Raw genomic sequence first — 17,986 nt, 5'->3', positions numbered from 1 at the left:
TACACGTTTCTTATTTTGACAGAAAGTAATTTTCATTTCAAGTTAAAGTGTACTGTTAGCTAGCTAGCTGGCACGCTAGCTAACATTACATGTATTATCTTATTCTTATCTCAGAGCCATTTGCTTTGCTAGTTATAGCCTAATGATAGCTGGCTAACATTGAACCTGGTTGGTTAGCTACCTGCAGATTATTGCAGGGTAGTAACATTATGAGTTGGGATTATGGTTCTTTCTTTTACCTAGCTAGCTAGCTAGCTTATCAAAATACTCCACTATGCAAGTAACCATTTCAATAGAATGTCACTGCGACAACTGTTGATAGACGTTGCTGGTATATTCACTCTGGCTACCTACTCCAATTTTAGACCACCCTCGTCTGAGTGTGCCATTTACGAATGCTCAACACCTGTTGAATATGGCCGGTGTCAGTAAACGTTGGCAAAAAAGTGTAAATTGTTGCCAGCAGCACAGTTGCAGTCACCAATGCTTTGGATAACATAAAAACAGCCTAACCAGCTCTGCTAGGGGGAGTAAACTGGTCAGTGAGCTGATCTCTCATTTACCACCTTTTCTGTTTAGTCATCAAAATCTTTCAACTTTGAAAATGTATATTTATTATATAATTATGATTATATAACTCCAGGTTAATTACTCTGACTAACGACCCTTTAAATCTCTGTTTGGCCCATTTGAACCCGAAATACAAAAGGAGGAAAACTCGGAGGAGTTAAACAGAGTTCTTTTTAATAAGTGCTCATATTGTAGATGGACACAGCGCAGCGCTGGCGGTTGTCTTAAATAAAGTATGGCAGGAACTGAGGCAGCACGTTTACACCAGCAAAGCAAGCTGACTAAACCCAACAATAGGAACAAGAAAACAATCCGCATTTGATCAGGGTGTGTGTGTGTGTTTGTGGCCCTGGTCCTGTCCCGGACCCAAAACTAAGCTGTTTACATTTACACTCTTCAAAATGGGGAGCGACTCAAAAGTGAATATCCCATCTTCGAGTATTTGCCACCACAAAAGAGGTGTGTGTGTACGTTTGTGTGTGTAAGTTTGTGTGTGTACATTTGTGTGTGTTTACGTTTGTGTGTGTGTACGTTTGTGTGTGTGTACGTGTGTGCGTGTGTGTGTGTGTGTACGTTTGTGTGTGTGTTTGTGTGTGTGTGTGTGTACGTTTGTGTGTGTGTGTGTGTGTGTGCTTGGGTGTGATCAAGGGAGCAAATCGGAGCCAAAGAGTGCAATATAGCTACGTTGTTTGTGTTAGCCAGAAGGAAATATAGAAAACATCTTGGTTCCCGATATGACAAAAACATTAAAAGAAAAGCTTTCTTTTTTACAACCAAATCAAGATGTTTGATGTGAATGGCAGGTTATAGAAGGGTGCAGTCACCTTTTTTTGGTGATTTCACTAGTTAAAAAATAAATAAAAATAAAATAAAATAGTACATGGACACACCCGGCCTGCACACCTGCGTACTGGAAATGGCTCGAGTCGCACAAACTGTAACTTTTTTGTGATTTCACTTTCAGTTTTTGAGAAACTTACCCAAAACCGGGAATCAAAAAACATTAACAAAGGCAATTTTTTATATTTTTTATATCCTTTTAGAAACAGCAAAACTCTCAGTATAGTGATGCAGGTCTTTAAATGTGGCATACATAAAATGTGTGTCATTCCGAAATGTATCCGCAAAAGTTCGGAATGACACAATTTCATGTGTACAACATTAAAAACAAGTGAAATCATAAAAAAAAGGTGTCTGGAACATATAACCTGCCATTTCCATCAGAAATAGAGATTTGGGAGTAAAAAAAGAAACTTCTCCTTTTAACATGTTAAGCAGTAGACTGGAGCAGGGTCTGCTAGACTCGTTATCAGTCTCCAGGCACAGATGTCTGCCCTGTGAAAAGCCAAGTGCATCTCCCTGGAGGTGTGTGTTAGAGCTCTGCTACCCCACCTGAGCCCGATGGGTCCTGACATTCCACATCATGTTAGGGATGGGTAGGGCCTGTTTTGTCGCCAATAACTAAGGTACAGGTGGGGCACGGGTATCACTACATTGATCACCTGCTCTGCTGCGCGGTGTGGTCATATCTTACTAAGATCATGACATGATGTCAGAAGTGCTTTCACAGAAAATAATAATGTTTCTTGAGTTTTGTTCGTTGTTTAGATTGACAAAAAGTAGCTAGCTGACAGCTAACTGCTCTCTAATGTCTGGTAATTGAGCAGAGCAGGCCAAGCAAAAGGTTTCTCTTAGATAATACAGCCAAAAAAGAAAAATTGTCTATATCGTAAGAATTCATGAAAACAAAAATGTGTTTTTTGGTCTTAATTTAAGGTTAGTAGTGTGGTTAACGTTAGAGTTAAGTTTTTGGGTTAGGTTTAAAATAAGATTTAAGAAAATAAATGGTAAAAAAATAGGCTGGTTTATGACTTTGTGGCTGTGGAGACGTTGCTATGGAAATACATGCACGCAGAGTGAGCTGTGCGCAGGGAGTGGGTGACACATAGAGAGGAGTAGCTAATGGATTTACGTAATAATGGAGGAAGTTATTTCTGCCTTACATTTGGCAGAAGCGATTGGGCCAGTGCAGGGCTCGTGTGTGTGTGTGTGTGTGTGTGTGTGTGTGTGTGTGTGTGTCTGTGTGTGTGTCTGTGTGTGTGTGTGTGTACGTACAAGTGCCATGGGTAAATATGATTTTGTCTGCCTGACATGCAAAGGAGTTTGGATAGTTGCGTAAACAATAGCATTTTTGCAAAGACATTACAATTACAACATCAACAACAATCGCGACGACGACTGAGAAATGTACAGCATCCATATATTTCATATATATGTATCTTGTTCGGTAAATGTCTTTTAAAAGCAGAATTCTACCCTTGTCTTGATTTGAAACAAATGACTTCTGTAACACTTGGCCTGATCGCTTTTGTAATCAGATATGGTATATTCATAAAGCATATGTCAAACCTCGATCTGCCACAGTTGAAGCCCTTTCACAGTCCTTAGGCTCGGACGCATCTTGTTGAATTGTTCATTCACTGACATTATATTAGAATGGTCCGTTTCAGTCTCCTGGTGTGATTGGCGTGGGTCTTTGAAGAAGAGAGTATTGTGTTAACCAAACGGTTGAAGGCTTATAGTAAAGAGTCTCTTTTCTTTGTTTGTTCATTAATAACTTGTTTGCTCCCTCTGTATTTAGTAATTGACAACATTGTTGATTGATGAAAACTTGCATACATGAGCCCGACCACAGTCATACACACACCCGTACAAACTTGCGCGCGCACACACACACACACACATTACATTACATTACATTTAAGTCATTTAGCAGACGCTCTTATCCAGAGCGACACACACACACACACACACACACACACACACACACACACACACACACACACACACACACACACAACATTGTTCAAACTTTTCTGGTTGAACAGAACAAAAGCAGAAAATATGTATTTCATTGTCTCCCTCAACATGAAACATGTACAACCGTGCACAGAAGAAAAACAGAATGTCATTGAAACTGAATCAACTTCGATATAGAATATTGTCCTCGTTTTGTTCTATGAATGACTGAATTTTTTTTAAATGATGTGAACTCAAAAGAGCAGAAAATCCCAACACTACATAGAAATGGACTTAAACACTTGTGGCCTAAAGTTTTCAAATTATGTGACAGATTGAACAGGGTTTCTGATGGAGCGCCGCAAGGGATCAATGGAAAGTGAGAATGCCTGACACTTCCCAAAATGTCTGCCTGAAACAGTCATCCACAGGAAGTCGGTGCGTGACACACACAACCTAAACAGGATACTGAGAACTTAGTGTGTTTTATAAACAAGAGTAAAGAAACAAGGGACAATATTCAAATCAGATCAGCAGTAACCCGTGGTGAACCACAAACATATAACTTATCATTGCTTTTGTTTAAGCGGTGTAACTGGTTTGGAGCTGTCAGATCCACAAGCGGCTCCCAGCGATATAATTATCACAGGGAGTAGAAATCCTGTGCAGCTGTTTTACAAGTTCAAACACTGGAATGTGTGATGTAATCTACACCTTGATTAGGCTGATTAAAACGTATTATTTTGTTTAATGATTTTCAATTAGTGTCATGATTTCTATATGGCCTACACATTTTTTGTTCTGAATTGAATCTTGGCCAAGAGCTGCCAGCTCTATGGTTCCTGTGTGTGTTGAAGTCACTGCCGTCGCTCAGGGGAGGCTGGTTTGGAGGGTAAATTACGATTGTTATCTCTTTACATTAGTCCAAGAAGCATCCAGATTCATCTAGCCTCTTCCGATAAAAGAACGAGTGAGGTCTGCTGAGTGCACTGCACTTTCTTCCTTCCCTCCTTATCCCCCTCCTTCACCGCATCGTCTTCCTCTTCCTAGTTCCATGATGACGAGTTTAAGCAGTAGGATCTGCTATGTCCACGCCTTTCTCTTTCTCCTTTTCCTCCTGTCCCCTCTGAACCTGGGAGTGAAACAGAGGACAAAGGATCATTAATGCAGTGGCTGTAAATCTGAGTGGCAAGACAGGTCTCTCCAGAGCTTCTAGAGAAATGCCAAAGCGTAGAGGTGGCACAGCAAACCTTGTTCATCTCCCTGTACACAAACTCACCCCCCCCCCCCCCCCCATACACACACACTCAAGCAAATAGCACCGGCTTCATCTGTATATCAACGCCTCTATCTCTGCTATTGTTTGCACCTACACGTCTGCCATATGTATTCTCTAGTTGTTCCTAACAGCTTTGTTAACACACAGAACTGGATAGTGGTTATCTGGCTCAGTGTGTGTTTGGAGGTGATGGACACAGCCTATGTGTGGAGGATCAGACCTTCTGTTAGCCTGCCCAGATGGAGGTGCACACACAAACACACACACAGAGGGTTTCATCTCAGTGTAATAATGTTAACATGGGCAGGAGGGCAAAGCTGACACACTAACAATGCCAAGATGACCTAAGGGTAGATGTATGGTGATTGATTATAGTTACTATGCCCTTGCAGAGTTTTAGTACCGTAGTGCACTTGACTTTTAAATACTTTAAAAGGTTCCCATTACCATGAAGAACTTACAGATTGTTCTTCAAACAGTCACTATTTACAGCCAGCATTTTTTAAATTTATTTTTTTACTTCTGAGTCAATGGAATATCATGAGCACTGCTGCATAGAGGAGAAGACGAGGTCATTATGGCAAGAGAAATATACACGTTTACAGTGTGTGTGTGTGTGTGTGTGTGTGTGTGTGTGTGTGTGTGTGTGTGTGTGTGTGTGTACATGTGCAGTACTCCTGTTTAACAAGTGTCCGGACAAAACTGTTTCCACATGCAGATGAGTTTACAGGAGTTCCTAACTGGAACAGCTAACACCACCCAGTCCCCTAAATGAGAGACTTTCCCCTATCCTTACAGAAGAAACACACAAACACACAGAGAGAGCGAGAGCTTAGCATGGGTTTTACAGAGGGCCTTGTAAAGAGTCTTATTTTCCACACGGTTTGTGCCGTCGCTGTTGGCATGAGAAGTGCTGAGAGGAGCTCTCTATAAAATGTATGCTCTCACTGTGGCTGTATCTCACTAATACACATCAGCCCAGCAGGCTGCGTTTACACAGGCATTCCAAATCTGATCTTTTGACACATTTTTGGCTGATGGTCAAAAGACACATTTGTGGAAAATGATCAGAATTAGGCTGCCTGTGTAAACGCAGCCTCTGACACACCTTACTTTACTAATCAATGGCTTGATGATCAGTTGATTCGTTGAATCAGGTGTGATTGTGCTGGGATGGAACTCATTCTACACACCCGTGAGACAAAGAGAGGGCATCACTTTTAACTCTTCAGAGAAAGATTGGAAATGGAAGCTAGAATAGATTGAGCTGTCAATTGCTATATTATTGGTGGAGAGTTCCACTTTCTTTTCCCATCTGTCCCTCTCGCTACCATGGTATAATCAGAGCGAATGAGGATCAGAGAGGTGGCATTCACAACCCCAACTCTCCCTGCCATACGGCTACACTACCCATCCCTGCTGCTCACAGATTACCTGCACCGCCTTCATTGTCATTCTAATAATCACTGTCTCTATTCTGTTACAATGCTGTCTCTCTCTTATGACAGCATTCTCTGTTTATTCTAATCCGAGCTACCCATTCCGTTAGAGTCTAGAGCAGTTTTTGTGTTGCGATCCACCAAGAGCTTTCAGAGTTTCCCTTTGACCTGAAAAAACATAAACAGTGTTTGTGGTTATAATTTCTTTCCATGACCCATGAAAGAATCCCTCACAACTCACACTCTGTACCAGGGAGTCCCGATCATCCCACACACAGTAGCTTCATATCAGCTGTAAGAAGGGCTAGTCTTTCACTGGACCTCAACAGCTGGGCAGAAACACCAATGGGTCGCTAAATGTCATTTCTGCAAGCCATGACACCCACCACCTCAGATTGTTCTGAAATCTTTTTGGTAGTTATAAACATATTTTTTTTATATATTTTTTTATTTCACCTTTATTTAACCAGGTAGGCAAGTTGAGAACAAGTTCTCATTTACAATTGCGACCTGGCCAAGATAAAGCAAAGCAGTTCGACACATACAACGACACAGAGTTACACATGGAGTAAAACAAACATACAGTCAATAATACAGTATAAACAAGTCTATATACAATGTGAGCAAATTAGGTGAGAAGGGAGGTAAAGGCAAAAAAAGGCCATGGTGGCAAAGTAAATACAATATAGCAAGTAAAACACTGGAATGGTAGTTTTGCAATGGAAGAATGTGCAAAGTAGAAATAAAAATAATGGGGTGCAAAGGAGCAAAATAAATAAATAAATAAAATAAAATTAAATACAGTTGGGAAAGAGGTATAAGATTAGCACATTATTTTGTGTAAAATATAATTTTATTTCTGAGAAATTAAGCTAATTGATTGCACCCAAATTGGCCATTTCAATGTATGGCATTCATAGTATTCAACAAATATAGTACCTAACATCCGATTTGGACCTAACTTTTTTCTAACAATGAGTAAGACATGAGGAATCCAAAGAAATTGTTAAAAGACACCCACGGACCCCCACACCCCATGCCAAACCCAACTCACACTGTACCAGGGAGTCCCGATCTCACACACACACAGTAGCTTCATATCAGCTGTAAGGGCTAGTCTTTCTCTAGATCGCAACAGCTGGGCAGAAGCACCAATGGAAATGAGAAATGCTTTGTCCTATAAGTATATTCAGGAAATGTATCCAGGAAATGTTGGTCTTTGCATTAGCATTATACTTACTCCTGTTGTATTTTAAAGGTTATGGATGTGGTTATAATTGCCAAGCTGTATTCATTTCCTGAGTTGGAGAAAGACCTTTAACCATTAGGCTCATGCACACAAGTAAACAGACAAAATAAAGCACAGAGAGAGAGTCTGACAAATTTGTTCCAGCCACCAGGCAGAAGCACCCAGCCAGTGTATCCAATGTCTAATGCTTCTGAGTTAGGAGTTAGGCCTCAGCACTGAGAAGTGCTTGGTCATGCACAGACATTCCGACATGACGTAATGGTGGAACACTGACTTGAAATTAGAATGTCTGATGTCTCATTTGTGATTCATTCCAGTCTAATTCTATGGTTAGACCCAAGGACTGTATGGTTGGAGAAAAATGAGGAAATATAGAGTGTTGAGACATGGTCATCCATGGTGTTCAGTCCCTCTCTCTCAGCAGCTCTGGGGAGGTGTGATTTCGGAGTTCTTCTCTGCTTATCCCTGCTTAGGACTAAATACCCTCTAGGGGGAAATTAAAAACCCTCTCTAGGGGGATATTAAAAACCCTCTCTAGGGGGAAATATTTATTCGCAGAGAGACACGTGTGTGTGTGTGTGCATGTGTGTGTGTGCGCATGTGTGTGTGTGTGTGTGTGCACGTGTGTGTGCACGTGTGTGTGTGTGTGTGTGTGTGTGTGCATGTGTGTGTGTGCGCATGTGTGTGTGTGCGCATGTGTGTGTGTGCACGTGTGTGTGTGTGTGTGTGTGTGTGTGTGTGTGTGTGTGTGTGTGTGTGCGCATGTGTGTGTGTGTGTGCATGTGTGTGTGTGCGCATGTGTGTGTGTGTGCATGTGTGTGTGTGCACGTGTGTGTGTGTGTGTGTGTGTGTGTGTGTGTGTGTGTGTGTGTGTGTGTGCACTGTAAATGCATTTTTTCTCAAATACTAATAGCAAGTTGAACTCTTAAGCCAATAAAAAGTTGTTATTACTTAAAATGTTTGTGGTTCTGACTCAAAACTAAATGAGAAGTCACACCAACAGTTTTTTAAAGATATAACAACAAATGAAAAAAAAATCCCAGCATGCTCTGCTGCAGGTCAAATTTTTTAAATTGTTTTTAATATCTGTTTTTTTTGCATGCATAGTACATTGCGTGATTAATATTATGCTACACAAAGATAAATAACATACACTTTTCTGAACTAATCCAATCATTTAGTTATAATATTTGCACCCATTACTGAAATGCTTATTCCAGTTAAGATGGATCAGGTAGTCTCCTCCAGCTGTGCAACTGTTGGATATCCTGATGACTCACTGCTTCCAGACAATTTCCATCAGGGAGGCTGGGACTATGGATGTACAGTGTGGTCTGAAATTATTGACACTGTTGACAAAGATGAGCAAGAAAATACTGTGCTTTTTCGAGGCTCAAAAAACTGGGAAATTATATTATTTAATACTTATACAATTGCTCAGAGAAAGACGTTTTACATAACAAGCAAACATTTGTTTTCAATAAAACGTAGGGCTAAACTATTTTGATACCCCTGTTTTCAATACATTTCAATACCTCACCTTGCAAGGATAACGACACTTTACCTTTTTCTAAATGGTTTATGAGTTTGAGAACACATTGGGAGGGATCTTAAATCATTCCTCCATGCAGAATCCTAAAGATCCTTCATCTGCGCTTATGGACAAACCACAGGATTTCAAAGGGTTTCAAGTCCAGAGACTGAAATGGCCATTGCAAGATGTTGATTTGGTGGCCAAATAACATCTTATTTTTCGATTTTGATGTGTGGTTATTGTCTTGCTGGAAGACCCACTTGGGGACAAGTTTCAGCCTTCTGGCAAAGGCAACAAGGTTTTTGGTAAAAAATATCCTGGTACTGGGTAATGTTCATGATGCCATTGACCTTAAGGACCCCAGGACCAGTGGAAGCAATATAGCCCATAACATCAAAGACCCACCACCATATTATACAGTAGATATAGGGTTGTTTTCTGCTCATGCATTCTCAATTTGACTCCAAACCCACCACTGGTGTGCATGGCCAAAGAGGTTTCTTTTTCTTGTCATCTGGCCTAAGCACTAGTTCCAATCCAAGTACCAATGCCGTTTAGCAAACTCCAGGCGTTTACATTTCTTGGATGACATGGAAATATAGTTCGTTGGCCATGCACACCAATGGTGGGTTTGGCGTCGAAATGAGAACGCAGAATAGTATAAAATAATATAATGTCCCTATTTTTTAGCATACAATATAGCTTTGTATTTCTTTTTAAATTATGTATTTTTTAATATTTTTTTAAATATTTTGTAATTTATTTATTTATTTATTTACATTTTTGCTCATCTTCATTAAGGGTGTCAATAATATCATAACCCACTATATCTCAATAGTCTCACCCACCTAGTTAGGTGTCCACCACACTCTGTCATTTTTCAGATCAGTAAAGATGGAGATGAGAAGTGGGAAGGAATGCACTTGGCTACTTAGATGCCTCCTTTTAGACACAATTCATCTGGAGTTCGTCTGACGGTCCCCAGTATAAGTAGTCATACACCTGAGTATTAGACAGAGCACGTTAGCTGAGCTGTACAAATCAGATGGATTATACTATTGAGGTTTACATTTACTGGAGGAATTACAATGTTTGTTACTCTTCTTATTGTTCTGTATCTCACACTGTCTGCATAACTGCTTTTCAATGGTTTGTATCACAATCCGGCCATGATTGGGACTCCCATAGGGCGGCGCACAATTGGCCCAGCGTCGTCCAGGTGTGGACGGGGTCGGCCGTCATTGTAAATAAGAATTTGTTCTTAACTGACTTGCCTAGATAAATAAAGGTTAAATAAAAATACAAAATTCAACTAGAGTAGTCGGACAAAATGAGTATCATAACAGATATGGGCAATTTTCTGGATACAATTATATTTTTGTAATCATCTTTTTTTTTTGTAATCAAAACTAAACATCTTTCTCATGTCAGTCAGTCAAGTAAGGTGCTACAGTGCTACACTGTCTAAGTAACTCAACTGGCTAGTTTGCTTGTCTGTAAAGAAAAGGGTGGGCTGCACATGGATCCGGCTGCTCTAATTGGGTAGAGTGAAGCTGTATTTCTCTGTCCACTCACTTCATAAATTCACCTGATCACTTTCACTTTTCTGCTTCAATTAAGAAGGAAAGAAATTCCACAAATGTGCTTTTAACAAGGCACACATGTTAATTGAAATGCATTCCAGGTGACTACCTCATGAAGCTGGTTGAGAGAATGCCAAGCGTGTGCAAAGCTGTTATCAAGGCAAAGGGTGTCTACTTTGAAGAATCTCAAATATAAAATATATTTTGATTTGTTTAACACTTTTTTGGTTACTACAAGACTCCATATGTGTTATTTCAGAGTTTTGATGTCTAAACTATTATTCTACAATGTAGAAAATAGTAAAAATAAAGAAATACCCTTGAATGAGTAGGCGTGTCCAAACTTTTGACTGGTATATATGGGGAATTGGAAAGATTGGAAGTGATTGGGGGATTGGAAGTGATGCAGACAATTACATTGATGGACGCTGCAATATATTTTCAATATTAAAGCTGATCTAACCCCTAGAAAAAACTTGTGATGATGCGAACAAATAGCTCTGTTTGCTGGAAGAGGAACCCTCACCCTGTGTGTGTGTGTGTGTGTGTGTGTGTGTGTGACCTAGGCCTGCTGAGAGAAAGTGGCAGATCATGAAAGGGAAGGAAGCAGTGTTTATGTATTTTTGTCTCTCTCCTTCTCTTTAGGGATGATTCTGTGTTTCATCTTGTTCAGAGCTAGGTCACAGTCTGGGTAACGACGTGAGCAGGATCATAGAAGTACGGATAGAGAGGAACAACTAAGGTGTGTGTGCTAGCGTTCCTGTGTGAGTGTGTGTGGCTCTTGTATCGGCCTCCACAGCCAAATGAAGTGGCACGGGCACCATAAGGGCAAAACTTTGGTACAGAGAAACGTATGCTGAACAAAAATATAAATGCAACATGCAACATGCAACAATTTCCACGATTTTACTGAGTTACATTTCATATAAGGAAAAAAGTCAATTGAAATGAATATATTAGGCCCTAGTTATGGATTTCACATGACTGGTCAAGGTCTCAGCCATGGGGAGCAAGGCTGAGGCAATCAGATTACGTTCTGCCCCACAAAAGGGCTTTATTACAGACAGAAATACTCCTCAGTTTCATCAGCTGTCTGGTCTCTTTCGATCCTGCAGGTGAAGAAACCAGTTGTGCAGGTCCTGAGGTAGCATGGTTACACGTGGTCTGCAGTTGTGATGTTATGTTTGCAGTGTTATGTTTTGTGCAAATCCAATGAAACACATAATTAGGTACAGCTCTCCAAATTTTCAAGCATAGCCGTGGCTGCATCATGTTATGGGTATGATTGTTAAGGACTGGGGAGTCCTTAATGATTTGCACAGGCAAAATCCTAGAGGAAAACCTGGTTCAGTCTGTTTTCCACCAGACACTGGAAAATAAATTCAGGACAATAAGCTAAAACATAAGGCCCCATCTACATCAGAGTTGCTTACCAAGAAGACAGTGAATGTTCCTGAGTGGCCGAGTTACAGTTTTGACTTACATCTGCTAGAAGAGCTACAGTATGGCAAGACTTAAAAATGGTTGTCTAGCAATGATCAAGTCAGTTAAGAACAAATTCTTATTTTCAATGGCGGCCTGGGTTAACTGCCTGTTCAGGGGCAGAACGACAGATTTGTACCTTGTCAGCTCAGGAATTCGAACTTGCAACCTTTCGGTTACTAGTCCAACGGTTACTAGTCCAACGCTGACAGAGCTTAAAGAATTGTGAAGAGAATAATGGGCAAATTTTGCACAATCCAGGTGTGGAAAGCACCAGAAATAATCACAAATGTAATCGCTGCCAATGGTGATTCTAACATGTATTGACTCAGGGCTTTAAGTACTTATCTAATCAATATATATGAGTGTTTTATTTGTCATTTGTTGCTTTACAAATGTTATAATTTTTCTTCCTCTTTGACATTACAGAGTATTCTGTGTAGATCGTTTACAAAAACAAGAACATTTAACCAATTTTAATCTCACTTTGTAACACAACAAAATGTGGAAAAAGTCAAGGGATGTGAATAGTTTCTGATTGCACTGTATGTGTTCTCCTAGTAAGAAACTGTCTGGAAAAAGCTGACTTTCATGTTCAATCTTGCATTCTGAATGCCTGTGTTTAAGATGCAAACACTTATTAGCACATCTAAATGCATCATGTTTAAGTTTTAAACACTGACGTGTAGGTTATAAATGTATCACATGGTTTCATGTTTCATGGTTTGACAGTGAGGCATTTTAGAGACACCCTGTACCTCTGAACACAGATGGGACGAAGGATTCGCATCCCAGCACAGGCAGATGTGGAGACACACACACACACACACACACACACACACACACACACACACACACACACACACACACACACACACACACACACACACACACACACAAAAGAATATAGCACGGACAGCAGTCTATGACCAGCTGAGGCCTGTGCTAACTACCCCAAGATAAATTCACTAATGCCACGTTTCCCTGGTTGGTGCTAAACACATAGCAGCATGACATAGCAATCCATCACAAACTGCTCTGTGTATGTGGGTGTGTGTGCATGTATGAGTTTGTGTGTCTGCTTTAGCAGGTCCAATAGAGTCCATAACTGCAGAACACACAGGTCGTACAGGGCTCCCCGAGCGCAAGAAATAAGGCTTTACGAATACACACACGCACTCACAGAGGAAATAAGGCCTTCTGTGCCTCATGGCTTCTTTGGCAGGATAGTCTGGAGAGCTTACTGTCTGTCTGTCTTAGCTGTGTCCTACTACTACTTAGTCACATGTGGTCAGTGGGCTATAGCATGTGCTGGCATGAGATTCACTGAAGCTGTTTTCACTCCGATCGTCTTTTTTAAAACATATTTTTAACAGCCATTCTCCCTCCTCTTCTTTAATTCAGTTTAATGGTTGTTCTCTCTCTCCTCTCTTCTCTACATCCATTTACAGTTTTTTTCCAACTGCTTACACAAGTTTTCAAAACTGTCTCCTTTTTTTCAAAACTTTACACACAATTCCCAAAACTGCACACACAAAATGCAAAGTGCCTCACATCTTCTTCAAAATGTAACACTGCATTCAAAATGCCATAAACACACGTCAGAATGAAGCATTTGCATCAAATGGCAAACACTGCTTTCATAATACTACATTTTTGGATATACCATGTAAACACTGTTGTTCTAAATCTAAAGCTCTTTGGTCTTTCATAGGCTTATATCTACATTTCAATACAATGTTCTACAGTGAAAGTAATCGGCTGAGAGGGGTAACAAGTACACTGTAAACACCAATGCAATGTAGAAACAGAAAATATTTATTAGGCCAAACATTACTGTGGTATACAGTAGCGTACAACAAAACCATAAACATATGTAAACCAAAAGTATATTCTTTAGAATACAGTAAAGAACACAATTGTGTGTGTGGGGTCCCGGGGGGCGGTACAGGAATTGGTGGGGGGGGGCAGTCACCAGTGCTAAGCTACGCTTCATCTCTTTTCCAGCCTGAGTCTGGCCACGATACTTCGTCCACATCACAAGATACATTTTCTCTTGCCAAACATCGAGGAAAGTATTTCCTAGCATGGCGTATCCAACCTTGGACAGAGGCAACCTCTATGTCCCCACATATACCATATTTATAATTGCAGTCTCTTGTACATCTGTAAACAAGCATCCTCGTCCTCCTTGATGTCTTTGCCTTTCCACTCTGTACAGAATTCAAACACAGTATGTGTTCAGCATAGGAACTGTAAACAATGTACAAAAGAAATGTAGTACAGCATGATAACCAACCTCATTCATTCAATGCAGTGCAGTAAATGGATGGCTTAGAGTTACAAATGTTTATGCAATACTATGAAGTCATACGTATTTTACAGTACATTACTGTAATGCTAAAATAGTCATTAGATAGTTGCATACCTGTTCTCATTTCTGAAGGTTCGAATTATGGACGCCACTGTAAATCGACTCAAATTGGGCTGGACTCTCAGTCCAGCCTCTCTCATGGTCAAACCGTGGTTGATCACATGATCAACAAATTTTGCCCTAATCTCATTAGAGATGCCTCTCCTTCCTTCTCTTCTTTGCCCTCGTCCTTGTCCTCTCCCTCCTACTCCTCTTGCTCTCTGTCCATTGTTGGCATCCATTGTTCAAAACAGGTCATCTGACCTTTGACCTATTTATAGGCCTATACTACAGTAAAGCAGTGATTGGTTAGTGATCAGTTAAGCTATTAGTGTTTGCACATTTGAGGAGTGTGTGTGTGACCTGGTGAATAAGTGTAGCATTTTGATTGGTTGTGTTTGGAAAAGGAAAGCAAGTCACTTCCTGTTCGATTTTTGTGTTTTAGGTTGAGAATTGTGTGTAGTATTTTGAAAAAAGTGTTTTATGCAATTGACAACTGAGTCAAAGGCTGAGAAATAGCTTATGGTTTTGCACATTTGGTGTGTAGTTTTGCACTTTGAGTGAGAGGTTTCAAAAATCGTGTGACATGAAAAGATTTTGTGTGTAAGCAGTTGGAAAAAACTGTAACAGCCTCTCTCTCTCTCTCTCTCTCTCTCTCTCTCTCTCTCTCTCTCTCTGATTCCTGTCTGGTTAGGTCAGGTTATCTGTTCTCATTTTATAAGCCTGCTCTCCATTACCTTGCTGAACCTGTAAGTATGCATGTATATATGTGTGCGTGTATCTGCATACTCATACTAGCACTCCACACACCTGCAGACCGCAGATTTATCACTCTTCTCTCCCTGTGGCCTCCTTTCTCTAAGGTGGAAACATTTTTCAGTTCAGTTCATTACAAGGACTAAACCCCTGAACAGTGTGATTTTATGACCCAGATTAATCACACCCAGACTAAAACAGTCTACATTGCAACACGCTTTGGATTCCTAACGGAGACATCAGCAGACTATATAACGAGCAGATTATAAAAACAAAATACTGTATAGTGATTACATCTGCCATTGATCATCATTTACAACCCAAAGTGTTGCTAATACATCTCTGCCTACATCTATCTGGACACCAGTCCATGATGAGTGCTAGCCCTATTGTAGCTCTGCTGACATGTGGAAGTGTTTTTCATCCCACGAAGATTATATCCTCCAGGATTTGTCCTCAGTCTATCTGTATTTTAATGATCGCTCTTGCCTTTTCCCCCTAATATTACTACTTTCTCGCCCAGCACACGCGAGCTGTGGGTTTTAGCGTAGTCTCTAACTCTCCATAGCGTGCAAGTCACAACAGAATCGCACCATGCAACATGACAACTGGCAATGGGAAATGGAAATATGGGTCTGGGTTTGTGTGATAAACATGAAGCAACATGCACGCAACAGTGATCAAGAGCTATTGGATCTATTGGTTTGCGTTATCTCTCTCGGCTGTCTAATATAATTACTGCTAAGTTGTTCATTCAATTTACAACAACCTCCATCAATAACAACTTACAGGCTGTTGGCTCTGGATTTTGTGAGTGCCATTCATACAACATAAATTCTTCTGAGCAGCAGTCCATGCTTCCACTGTGATCTGTCAAACACGTCCTTCCCCGTTCATTAAATTCTAAATCAATTTGACTAAACACATTTCTGCTTGACTGAATTAAAGTCTATTTGACTAAATTCATTTCAGTAGGGCTTCAATCTGGTTTCAGAGCTGGTCATGGATTCACCTCAGCCACGCTCAAGGTCCTAAATTATATCATAACCGCCATCGATAAGAGACAATACTGTGCAGCCGTATTCATTGACCTGGCCAAGGCTTTCGACTCTGTCAATCACCACATTCTTATCGGCAGACTCAACAGCCTTAGTTTCTCAAATGACTGCCTCGCCTGGTTCACCTACTACTTCTCTGATAGAGTTCAGTGTGTCAAATCGGAGGGCCTGTTGTCCGGACCTCTGGCAGTCTCTATGGGGGTGCCACAGGGTTCAATTCTCGGGCCGACTCTCTTCTCTGTATACATCAATAATGTCACTCTTGCTGCGGGTGATTCTCTGATCCACCTGTACACAGACGACACCATTTTGTATACTTCTGGCCCTTCTTTGGACACTGTGTTAACTAACCTCCAGACGAGCTTCAATGCCATACAACTCTCCTTCCGTGGCCTCCAACTGCTCTTAAATGCAAGTAAAACTAAATGCATGCTCTTCAACCGATCGCTGCCCGCCCGTCCAGCATCACTACTCTGGACTGTTCTGACTTAGAATATGTGGACAACTACAAATACCTAGGTGTCTGGTTAGACTGTAAACTCTCCTTCCAGACTCACATTAAGCATCTCCAATCCGAAATGTAATCTTGAATCGGCTTCCTATTTCACAACAAAGCATCCTTCACTCATGCTGCCAAACATACCCTCGTAAAACTGACTATCCTACCGATCCTCGATTTCGGCAATGTCATTTCCAAAATAGCCCCAACACTCAACAAACTGGATGCGGACAATCACAGTGCCATCTGTTTTGTCACCAAAGCCCCATATACCACCCACCACTGCGACCTGTACGCTCTCGTTGGCTGGCCCTCGCTTCATACTCGCCAAACCCACTGGCTCCAGGTCATCTACAAGTCTTTGCTGTGTAAAGCCCCATCTCAGCTCACTGGTCACCATAGCAGCACCCACCCGTAGCACGTGTTCCAGTAGGTATATTTCCCTGGTCACCCCCAAAGCCAATTCCTGCTCTGGCCGCCTTTCCTTCCAGTTCTCTGCTGCCAATGACTGGAACAACTCCAAAATCACTGAACCTGGAGACTCATATCTCATATTAGTGAGGGCACTAACTGTAAGCACCAGCTGTCAGAACAGCTCACAGATCAGTGCACCTGTACATAGCCCATCTGTAAATAGCCCATCCAACTACCTCATCCCCATACTGTATTAATTTATTTATCTTGCTCCTTTGCTGCCCAGTATCTCTACTTGCACATTCATCTTTTGCACATCTATCACTCCAGTGTTTAATTGGAATTGGAATTACTTTGCCACCATGGCCTACTTATTGCCTTACTTATCTTACCCCATTTGCACATCCTGTATATATACTTTTTCTACTGTTTTATTGACTGTATGTTTGTTTATTCCATGTGTAACTCTGTGTTGTTGTGTGTGTCAAACTGCTTTGCTTTATCTTGGCCAGGTCGCAGTTGTAAATGAGAACTTGTTCTCAACTGGCCTTCCTGGTTAAATAAAGGTTAAATAATATATATTTTTAAAGGAATCAATAGCTGCATTGTGTACCAGTGGAATTGTGCAGCACATGTAGGCAGGGTAGGCAGTGAAAACTCTGTGATATTCGAATGAAAAATATATTATGTTAAGACAAATAAAAAAATAATTATGTGACACATTTTCATATTTTATTCCCATTATCTGTTTTTTCTGAAAGATTCAGGTGGATTTTTTGCTCAAAATCAAACATTTTGCTAAAACTGCACACAAAAAAAGGCGCCAGGGAATTCATGACTTTCTATCCATCCATACGAATCCATACGAATCCATTCAAATCTTTCAAATGCACAGCCTTTCCTGTCTCCAG

At 40.7% G+C, this 17,986-nt stretch overlaps 1 protein-coding gene across 2 annotated transcripts in view; it reads right to left on the bottom strand.

Moving 5' to 3' along the window:
* Positions 1-729: 729 nt before the first annotated feature.
* The window catches only part of LOC115144110 (urotensin-2 receptor), an 83,821-nt gene continuing 66,564 nt past the window's right edge, over positions 730-17,986 (bottom strand). Inside the window, exon 5 of one of the 2 annotated variants that reach the window (XM_029684847.2) lies at positions 730-4,501. In XM_029684847.2, coding sequence (XP_029540707.1) covers positions 4,436-4,501 — 66 coding nt within the window. In that variant the 3' untranslated portion in view covers positions 730-4,435. The remainder of the gene's footprint in view (positions 4,502-17,986) is intronic. The other variant, XM_029684844.2, reaches the window with a different exon arrangement.

The sequence above is a fragment of the Oncorhynchus nerka genome, linkage group LG16 (assembly GCF_034236695.1).
Source record: "Oncorhynchus nerka isolate Pitt River linkage group LG16, Oner_Uvic_2.0, whole genome shotgun sequence".
In the NCBI taxonomy this organism is placed as follows: Eukaryota; Metazoa; Chordata; class Actinopteri; order Salmoniformes; family Salmonidae; genus Oncorhynchus; species Oncorhynchus nerka.
This window is presented reverse-complemented; position numbering and strand designations above follow the sequence as displayed.